General features: G+C 52.6%; 1 protein-coding gene across 1 annotated transcript in view; it reads right to left on the reverse strand.

Moving 5' to 3' along the window:
- The window catches only part of GNAO1 (guanine nucleotide binding protein (G protein), alpha activating activity polypeptide O), an 85,381-nt gene that overhangs the window by 9,305 nt on the left and 65,178 nt on the right, over positions 1-10,898 (reverse strand). Inside the window, exons 4-5 of the mRNA XM_009889550.1 lie at positions 2,965-3,093; positions 2,127-2,256 (exon numbers count right to left, since the gene is read on the reverse strand). Coding sequence (XP_009887852.1) covers positions 2,127-2,256; positions 2,965-3,093 — 259 coding nt within the window. The remainder of the gene's footprint in view (positions 1-2,126; positions 2,257-2,964; positions 3,094-10,898) is intronic.

Here is a 10,898-nt window from a genome sequence, read left to right on the forward strand (position 1 = left end):
CTTTCCCTCTCGTGGCTCCACGTCAGCAATGAAAGCTCGACAAGTCTTTTCGTACTCACAGAGACATCTGTACAGCCCCCCCCCAAAAAAAAACCTCCAGCAGCTTAATAGAGCTGGAAGTGCCCGGGCTGTAGTAAGCATCTCTATAGAAAATGAAGATGGAGGAGCAGCATCCAGCTCGCTCTCTCAGCTGCCTCCTCTTTCTGTTTTCTAAGCGAGAGGCAATAAAAGCTGATTTACGTCATTAAAGCCAGCAGATGTGACGGATGCAGACAGACGGCAAATCAGCTGACTGAAGAGATGCCGCTTTCGCTGCTGGGTTTTTGGAGAGGCACCGCATTAGCAGGGAGGAGACCGAACGCTTTGGGGGTTGAGCCGGGAGAGGACCGAGTCCGTGGGCGCCGGGTTTTTCCACCTGCCGTTTCTGCCGGGGGTGCAATAGGGCAGACGAGACCCGACGCTGTCGTTTTTTCCTGTTTGCAAAGTTGGAGCCGCACAAACGCCGTTGTCGGCAGCGGAGGCTGAGCTGGCACCCTGCTGGTCACCGGGGTGGTACTGGGTGGCGGAGGGTCCCTGGCAGAGCTCAGCATCCCCAGGAGAGATGCTGTAAGCTCCAGCTATGAGGAGCTGAGTTAAGGGCTGACATTTAAAAAATGGCATTGGCGTTCAAGCCCTTTCATTTTGTGCCCCCTGGCTCCCAATGGCAGGCTGTGGCTTGTGCAGACTGGTGCCCGGAGGCGACCTGGATTAAAGGCTTTGCCTTTTGGGTGTCGCAGCCCAAGTTTTGTACCTACATAGCACCCCTCTCTCTGCTCAGCTCACCGCTCCGCTCCCTGCCCCGGGGGTCTGCCCTCTCCCTGCGTCGTCTTCGTTACCTCCTGGCTGTCTTTCCCCCCGCCCAGCCGCAGAGCTGGGTTTTTTCACATCACGTCAGGAGCTCCTGGTGCCTTCCCAGCAAATCCTACAGGACTGAGCATTCTTGAGCACATCGGGGCCAGGGTCAGGGGGAGGTGACAGCTGGGGATTATAAATAAGCGGACATGAGAGGGTGTCTCGGTCAGTCTGGAGGGACACAGTTGTGATGTTAATATCACCCTGAATTCTGGCATCAACACCACCTAAACAACCACAGGACTTTGTCGAACAGTTTACCAAAGCTCATAAACCGGGCTCAGAAACCACAGCCCCCCTGCCCCGAGTCGTTTTGGGAAGAGACAACCGATACCTAACAGCGATTTTTCCCTCCGACCCTTCCTCAGCAGCAGCTTTCCCCACGCCTGATGTCTTTACCAGCCGGAGGATAAAGACCCTCAGAGAGACCACGCCGGCGGGAGTGAGCCCTCCGTGCCACCCCAGACTGGGCACAGCTGAAACCGTTACCAAAATCTGAGCACGGCCTCCGACTCCTTTTCGTTAGACAAATACAACCGGGTGCTTGCCGCAGTGGTCGTTAGTCCCAGGAGCACGCACCCCCAACACACTGAATGAACGGCCAGAAGACAGTAATGAGTCTTCTCGCGTCCTCTCTGTGTATTTAATTCACTTGTATTAATTGCACTCTACTGCCAGGGAGCGCACAGCTCCTCGCTCCCTTTATTTCCAGATGGTATTTTGAGCCTAATGTCACAGTGGGAAGTCATAAAAGCTCTCCTAGAGCAAATTACCTGAGGAATCAAACAGTTCCAGTCTCACTCAGGAAAATGAATTTCTGTAGCTTAAAGAAATCGGTTCTATTCCTAACCCGAGCCTGCCTCGGCTGTGCGCGGCTGTCCTCTGCACCACGGCACGACCGCTTCCCTGACGTTTGTTTTAAAAGCCCACCCAGCTCTGTCTCCTCTTTCTGGATACAGGGTCCCGCTTACACATTTTGAAAACACACAGGTCAGCTAGAAAGGAGAAATAAACCACTGTGACTTTACCAGCGTTTACCTGGGCACGCAGGACTTGATTTTGAAGAGCGCGGAGGAGGACAGATGTCCCCAGGATTTCAGAGTCAAGGGGGAACGACTGACAAGAGCACATTACTGTAGCACCCCCAGCGAGCATTCGGCGATCTCTGAGCAGTTGCTGGCTACGCGGTATCCCGTAAAGAAGCGTCGGGGCCTCCAAGACCCGGTTAGACTCACCGTGGTTTCGTCTTCATGGAGCACCTGGTCGTAGCCACTCAGCGCGACGCAGAAAATGATCGCTGTGACATCCTCAAAGCAGTGAATCCACTTCTTGCGTTCTGACCGCTGGCCCCCGACATCAAAGAGCCTACGGCACAGGAGAACACCATCATCGCCCGCTCTTTCTTAATTATAAAGAAACCTTAGCAGTCGTGGCCTTTTCTGACCATGTGGTCCCTGGAAGGCTCCGAACACAAAGCAACAGGTCTTTAACCACTGGCTGAGTCTTCTCCAGAGCTTGGAGTCGAGGAGGACCAGGAGATGTTCAGCCAGGGATGTGGGGATTTGCGGGAGAGTCTCAGCAGCGTGCTGAGTCCCAAAGGGTCTGCGGAGGTGGAGACCGCGCGCTCTCGAGTTTTATATGCTCTGAATACGGTGTGTGCAGCCTTCTGTCTTTGTGGTCTCTTCTCTCCACTGGTTTGCACCATGAGGGTCAATATACAGCATTAACCACATGTCACAGACCCATTTTAGAGAAAAGATTTGGCCAAATACTTTTACATTTATGAGGTTTGATCAGACTTGGGGCTGATCTTATATTATACCTCCCAAAAACTCGGTATTGTTTGGGTTAGAAGGAGATACTGTGAGCTCCTATCTTAAAGGCAGTGATTCTCAAGACAGTATTGCCAAATGTTTCATATTGTCGATCCCCCAAAACACCACGTCCTCTGCAGTGGGAGCCACCCGTGCTTTGACCAGCAATTTAACGATTTCTCCTTTGGGACCTATGGGGAAAACTCTGTGACAAAGAGATGCCCTGAAAATTTACCTGTACGTGCAGTTTTAGACTAACCTGAAGTGGAGATTTTTGAATGTGAAGTGGGTTTCTACAATGCCAGTTGTTTTGACCCTGGTTCGGAGGATGTCCTGCTCCGTGGGCTGGTAGTCTGCAGCTCCGATTCGATCTAAGCTGTCTAGGTAGCTAAGAGAAGAAGGGAAAAGAAAAAGAAAACAGATAAGAATAAGACACACATTAATCTTTACCAATCTCAGATGAATCCTTCAGCTTCCTATTAATCTTTTTCAATCTCATTTTTCATGGCTGAATGTATTGTAGTTAAAGGGAAAAAAAAATCCTGTTCTGGGGAAAAAGAAACGTGAACAAACCCCACAACCTAAGCATAAAATCTGATAGTGAACTGAAAGCAGGAAATTAAGTGTGTGTGTTCTGAGCCCTGATCGCAATCTGTGAAAACACACAGTTTTAATATTACTTGCTATTTTTATTCCCTGAGGGATGAAGGTCCCAATCGGTCCATTGTGCTGGATGCTGTACACACACACACACGCGTGCGCGCGCTTTTCTGGTAAGGGTTTATTCGGATAAGAGGTTGGAGCATACAGGTCTCGCTCCCAGAACAGACGGGTCGAGTCACCTTCGGGAGATGCCTCTGTCTCCGCTGGGAAGGGCGGGAGACGGGGCAGCTCGCTCCGACGAGATGCTTCGCCTTCAGTCAGCTCAAATGAAGGGAGATGAATCCGCCCGAGTGAGTCACTGCGTCGGCGTGGAACCCAGCGCAGGGCTGGGGCTGCGGGAGATGCGGCGCTTGGGCAGAATCCCGCTTAGATGGTGATAATTTGGGAGCATAAATTGGGTTTTTTTTTGGGGGGGTAGAGGGGAGATTTAGCTTGGATAGTTTTAAAACATTTACCCTTATTCTGCTCTAGGCTTAAAATCTGTAAACATAAGCAATGCCTCCAGGGGCTGAAATTTTGGGTAAGAAGTCCTGTCTTTCAGCGTGAAATGTTTTTGCAGAGGAGCCCTACAGCTGCACACATATGACCACAATCCATTTTTTCATCCACGTTGAAGACAATTTTTCAAAACAGCTCAGCCCAACTGAATATAGTTTACAAAAAGAGGAATTTGGATTAAAACCTAACACGAATTATAAACACAGAGCTGTCTTTCTCACCGCCAGTGAGCTGCACGCAGATGCTCCAGCTCTTCTTAACGGGGGTCTGATGTGCATTACAGCACCTAAACGCCTCCCTCCGGCCCCAGGAGCATCCGTCTAACGCACGAGATGCTTTCAATATGCTGTGAATGTAATAAAGCAGGGCTGTGCGCGAGCAGCGGTCTTGCCCTTTGATCTCTGTGCTTTCGGCAGCCTGGATGTCACCCAAAGGGGCAGGAGGTGACACGCTGGGGGCAGGAGAGGAGGGCACCCCTTCAGGCGTCAGCCAGAGGATGGCAGCTTTGCCCAATGCAGCTTGCAGAGAATAAAAGGCAGTAAGAGGAGCTGGGTGGTACGGAAGGAAAAGATGCTGTTGTCTGTGGTGAGTATGAATTCACCCGTGAGCACAAGAAGGTACGAGCTGGAACCATTCACACAAGGCACCCATGATGTCCAAAGCTTCTCTTTCACTTTAGCTAAATGTGATTATATTTTTTTTAAACGCCGAGTGTGGGTTTAGCCCAGCCGAGTAACCGAGTCACACCGACTTGGTAGTGAGCACACTTCCCCCCTCACCGTGCCTTGCCAAAGCACATCCCGCTTGGCCGGAACGTGTCGCCCTGTCCCGCCGCCGGAGATGCTTTCCACGTGTGTCCTGGAGGGAGTGCTCCGAGCCAGGGCTCCGGCGCGGGACACGCACTGCACGGGGACTCTGCACCCTGCTGCCCGAGAAAACTCACTGCCACCGGGTTTCACGCCTACCCCGCCAGCCTAGAACAACCAGACAGACAACCAAACTCTACACGAAGGTGAAAACCAACCCTCAGCCCGCTCACGCCATGTATTTGGGCGACCCGTATTTATCATTCATTTTTGCCAAAGAATTGCAAGAATCCCATCACGCAGAATGAAGTATATAAGCTAAGCAGGCTTATTTCTGTTGTGCCCTTTTCCGAGCGTCTAAAGCCATTGTGGTTTTGTGACAGATGCTCCCTTAATAGCCTTATGATGGGCCCTGGATGGATGAATGGGGCTTCATTTGAAATCAGATCCTCCGCTGTGACGGCTGAAGCCACGATCACTCATCTATTCACAACTGGTGTCAACTCCTGTTATTTAAGAGGCAGCTGCGTTTCTTCACATGTCCCCGCGGACCGAGGCGGCTCTGCAGTGCTGTTATGCGGAGACCCAGGCTCTCCTCTGTCCTCGGGAACAAAATACTTCAAGGTGATGATGAAAAAGTGGAGGTGGAAGAGAGGGAAGGATTTTCTTTCCCTCTTGCAGCTCTTGGCAGTACCCTGAAGACCTTCATCACTTCCTCCATTTTCTGTATTTTCCTACGATTCAGCTCTTTTCAATTTAACATTCCCTATTAATTATTCTTGCCTTTACAATCCTCCTTTAACGCTGGAGGTGCAGCAAATGAAGAAATCCACTGCAAACTGGCCAAAGGACTTGGCAGCACAGTGACGGAGGAGTCCATCACTGGAAGTACTGCCTTCAACGTGCGATGATCTGCTTGTGAACAACAGCATCCTTTAAACCCCAGGCCGTGTGCTGGGACTTCAGGGGGTTCTCCCTCTCGCTACCGGTGTGAGTAGCCTACAGGTCTCCCACACGGCATCTCCCTCGGCTGCCCGACAGCGAATTAGCTCCAGGTTTGATTGGATCCCACGTACGACCTGGCTCTGAGGCTCGGAAAGCCTCACCTCGCTTCGCATCCTTGTCCGTGGAGGTGATGCAGCCTCACGTTCCCGGCTCCAGCGAAGTTCCTCGGAGGGATCAGAGGTTTGGGGAGGAGGCAGGATGACAGCAATAGAGGGAGGAGAGCCGAGCGGCATCCATCCGCTCCTCCCTGACAGCATCCAGCTTCCATTCCCAGTTGGGCTATCTCCATAGGAACCTCGGCTAGGGGGTCTCCAGCATCTGCCTGGGTGAGGGCACTGCTTCCCAGTGCTTAACTGGTGCTGTGACAGAGGAATACCCAGTGTCCCCAGTACTCAGCCTGCCCCAGCTTCAGGTGAGCTGAGCTCTGCGAGTCCGGTGATGGGGGTCACTGCCATGCGAACACATCCCGCCCGGCACCCCAGCTCCCATACCCACCTGCCAGCACACCCTTTGCCTTCTCTGTTAACTCCCCTCTTCATCGCTTTCCTCCTCACTAGTCTTTTCCATCACTCTCCATGTGTTTCTCAATGACTTAAATTCTTTCAGTTGCCTGCGTCTGCTCTTCGTCTGCTCCTGCTCAGGAACAGCCATGAGGGTCCACCATCAATTTACACGATGGTATACAACATTGTCAGTGCTGGTTTTGAGGCTGAATTCCAAAACTGTTTACTCCTCTGGCTTCTCTCCCCTGGAATTTCTCCCATCGCAGGCTGCAGTGAGTATTTTTTTTCCCCTGGACTTGGCCGCAGCTGAGCCGGTCCCCGTCGACGCATGTACCCAGCGAAGCTCAGCCGGAGGAGCGTGCTGCGGCACGGCTGCCATGCTATCATCCAGCTATGGGACTGGGAAGCTCACACGGACTGCTGTTTGGATGCTGAGCTGATTTTAGCTGCCGTTTTTTCTCCTCGGTGCCTGCTGGAGGTAGCTCTGAGGCTTCACCGGAGCGCTGGTGCTCCCTGCCCACGCTGCTTGGAAGGACCTGCCGGTCTGCTGGGTGCGAGCCTGAGCTGGTGGAGCATGGGATGTGCTGAGGGTGCCACCTCTTTGGGAAAAGGGACACTCAAGCGGGGACAAATTGCCACACAAGGCGCTGGATGATGGCACTCCTGGTATGCCCTCTGAAATGCAAATCTGAAGGCCAAACCATTGCTGGAGATAATTAGTGGTCACAGCCAACAGGCGGGGTGACACAATCCCCTCAGAAGCTGCCATCTCTTTAATCAGCAGAAACAGGAACACTTTGGAGGCCATGGAGCGAGCGCTCGGCTCTCCCCCTTCCGCGTCATCTGCGTCGCACGGTGCCGGCATCCGAGCTCCTTCCACCTCCCAGCTCCGGGGTTTGGGCGCCGGAGTGGAAGCGTATCTGAAATGACACATCAGCTCTTATTTGCAGCCTGCCTTGCCCAGGGCTTGCAGGGGTTAAAAAAAGCTGAAGAAAGGTTAGAAGGTTTTTGAGTACATTAGCCAACCCTCTAGCATTTATACTCCTGAGCCGAACAGCTCCATTACTGCTTATATCTTTTATCTTAAATGCTTTGGTTTGGAGCAGATTGCAGGTTTCTGAGTCACTCAGTTTATCGGGCTCGGGGAGGTGAAGCCCGAACTATATGATGCTGCTAAAAGCAAAACGCACGAGAAACGGCATTTCCCAAATACGGGGAGAGGAGCTCATCGACCGGAGGCTGCAAAAGGCGGACGCGCTAGAAGGACCAGCTGATATCAAATATCTTCACGGGGTAATATTGAAAATAAGGGTAAACATAGTTTGTTGCACCTTCATTTGCTGTTTGCAACAGCACGCGGTAGCAGCGCCGTTGATGCTGGTGGGGGACTGGGAGCTTCAGGAGAGCAAGGCCAGAGAGAGCGGCATCTTCCCAGCTGCTCCTCGGTCCTGCGGGCCCCGGCCCCTGTCCACGTCTCCTCCGTGAAGGAAAAGCCATGCGTGGAATACCCCAGCCTCCTCTCGTTGCCTCGCATTGCGTTTGATTGGAAAAAACCCATTTGTCAACAGACGCAGCTGAGTCACTGCTGGGTTATTTTCTATTCCCTGTACAGAGGCGCTGGAGGGTCAGCTCCGACATCGTATCGTAGCAAACGCCGGTTCTTTAAGCAAGGTTGTCACGAGCAGGATCCATCTCATCTAACTGTAGGTGCTTAGGTGAAGGTGTCTCCACCTCCTTAGCTCATGGATGGAAGGTTATCTGTGTCTGACCTTACCTTGTACCTTAGTTTCTTCCTTTCTTTCACCGATGAACAAACAGCTCAACATGTATTTAGCATTAAACCCATTTAATATTTTGTGGCTGTAAAAGATTCAGAGGAGAAGCACCGGGCTTAGGGGGTGTCAGCAGTGGCTTGACAACAGCACAGTAAACTCTCGTAGTATCTTCCACCAGCAGAGAAAACCCGCGTGGACGCTGCTTTCCCGAAGGTGTGATCCGGGTCGGTATGGCCACCCGGGGCAGGCGGCGCTGGGCAAACACCCAGAGGCTGTGACACCACAGCGTTCTTCCTGCAGAAGCCATGCCCAGCCACGTCTGCTGTACCATTTTAGGGGAAGGGAGAGAAAAAAGCAGGCGCAGCGGTGATGCAACGCCTGTCTTAAATAATCATCAATTATGAAACGCTGGAGATGTGGCCAAGCGGTGGCATCGCGGCCCTCCAGAAATCAATCCCACCTGAGGGTAGGGAGCACGACGTGCACACGTGTGCGCAGAACCCTCCTCTCCTCCTAAGGAAAGCCAGAGGCGTTACGTGCTGCTGCTCCTCGGGTGCTTCCAGGTGGGTTATGGCGGGCAGGAGGAAGAGACCTTAGGGGATACGGAACTCAGCTAAGAGGGCTGGAGCATCGTCTGGCATTTTCTGAGCCCAGCCTGGGGGAAGGGAGGTCTTGAGAATTCTCTCCTGGACTTCAGGCAATGCAATTTTTGTTCCTGGCTGCGTTCCCCGCTCAGCCAGTCCTGCCTCGACAGGAATGACATGAATTACACCGCAGGCTCTGCTGTCCTGCTGCTCCTCCTGATGATAACTCTCATCTCATGTCCAACCAGATGAGATACCGGCGTGAGATGCTGCCCAGTTTCCTTCCCCCAAATCCAACCAGCGACAAGCCGCTTCTGATGCCTGCTTCTTGCAGGCTGCTCACAGCCGGAGCGATGGTCACCGGTCCCAGGGATTATTTTCCTGAAGGAACTCCACTGGATGCCCCGGGGTTTCACAACTCTCCCCTGGGAAATGAGGAGGATGGTCCCTGCTGCTAAAGGACGGTGCCAAACCTTGACAAGACGGATGCTGCATCGCGATGCCTATTTTTTTCTTGCCCGGCACCGAAGCAGGTCCCTGCTGCCGGCCAGGGCCACAGCCGGTTTGCTCAGACCTTGCTGAGCGCCAGCGAGCCATGTGCCCGTGGGAAAGGCAAAGGAGTCGTGCAGCAAGGCTGTACGGGGCTTGCGCATCACCATCAACTTGACAAGTTGATATTAATACTAATGATAAGCAGGAGGAATGAACAAAAGCGGGTTGGAGTTTAGCTGCCCTAGTTAGACTCGCAGTTTTCCGAGGCATGACTGGATCCAGAATAATTTTTAGCATCGCATGCGGATGAGCAGAGTCACTAAATAGCAACCGTATAACACAGGTACTTCAGGGCGTAATGGCCTCCAGGCGTGAGCTGCTGCCTGGCTTTGCTCACGGGTGGCAGTTTGGTCACCGGTGTGTCACGGTCTTGCTGCTGCTGGAATAAAAGGACACTGCGGTACAGCTGGAGTTTGAGCGCCCTGGCTGGGGCGAGGTGGGCTTTGGAGGAAAAGCCAATGCTACCAACCTACTCAGAAAGGGGTTTGGAAAGCAGATGTGGGCGCATCTTTCTGCAATGAAGTTTGAAAATTGGATGCTATGTAAGAGGGGATGATAAAGGTTTGGGTTTTTTTACATATTGGAGCCCTTACAAAAGAGATAAACGATGTGTCGGGATCAGATCAATGACCCACCTAGCTTAACGAGTGTGCAAAAGCAGATGTTGAGAGAAGAATCCGAATGCAGAGCAAGTGCACAGTACTCGGGCAGCTTTCCCAGCCTCCAATGCTTCACATGGGGAGCAGAGTTTCAAAGAAAAGGGTGAGATCTTGATGTTTATTACCCCTCCATGATTCTCCTTCCAGAAGTGTGTCTAGGTGCTTTTTGAAGCCATGTAAACTTCCAGCAGCCACACCTGCAGCAAGGAATTTCCCAGCTCAGCCACCCTGTCTGGGCAAACCTGCCTCTTCCTCGTTTTTAAACCGCAATGTCAGAGTTTAACGTTGTTAATTATTGTATGGGAAGAGCTGTCCTCTCGCTCCTCCCTATTCCCCACTTGTTTCTCTGCAGACACCTCCACAGACCTCTGCATGTCCCCTGTGGAGCATGTCTGCTCTGCTCCTGAGACATTCCTGCACGGAAGCTCTTCGGAGCCTTTCATCACTCCAGGAAGGGGTTGGGCTCATCTCCTGGATCCTATGGGAAACGGGGAAAGGAGGGAGCCACAACTGCCTTGTTCTATAGGTAACCATCTCTTTTATGGCCACGTAATACGGCGCTACTTGGAGAAGCAGACAGTTTAACGCCAGCCCCCCCTGGAGCCGCCGCATGGGCCAATCTGGTGAACGTGGTTTGCTCCCAGTGGCGTGATCCCTTTCAGAAATGTCCTCATATGGGCAACACCGCTGTTTACATAAAGCCTCTGTGATACAAACCGTCGTTTAGCGCAGCGCCGCTGACCACAGGGCACCCTCCTCTTTGTTTTCATAAGCAAAAGATTTTTATGGGGGCCGGCTGGAGCGTTCCAGCGGCTCTGCGTAAAGGCGAGCCCGCCGGGATGACTCATGGCTCAGGCTGCGCGAGGTCCTTCTCTGCCGGTGGCCCTGCACGCAGGTGTCCTCTGCACGCCAGGGCACAGGCAGGCACTTCATCGAACATTGGCTGAAGCAGAGGAAGGCTCAACAGCTTCCATCCAGCTCTCACTTGATGTAAGCCTCTGCTTCCTTCTGACGAGCGGCTCTGAAGGACAGTAGCTGAGCTGGAGCGGGGATGAGGTTTGGTGGGACTCAGCACGCTGGAGGCGAGCAGGATCTATGCCTACACCTTTATGCAACAATCTAAGTGGGTTTGATGCCTCCCCCCCCCC

The sequence above is a fragment of the Charadrius vociferus genome, unplaced genomic scaffold (genome assembly GCF_000708025.1).
Source record: "Charadrius vociferus isolate BGI_N301 unplaced genomic scaffold, ASM70802v2 scaffold1061, whole genome shotgun sequence".
Taxonomy (NCBI): Eukaryota; Metazoa; Chordata; class Aves; order Charadriiformes; family Charadriidae; genus Charadrius; species Charadrius vociferus.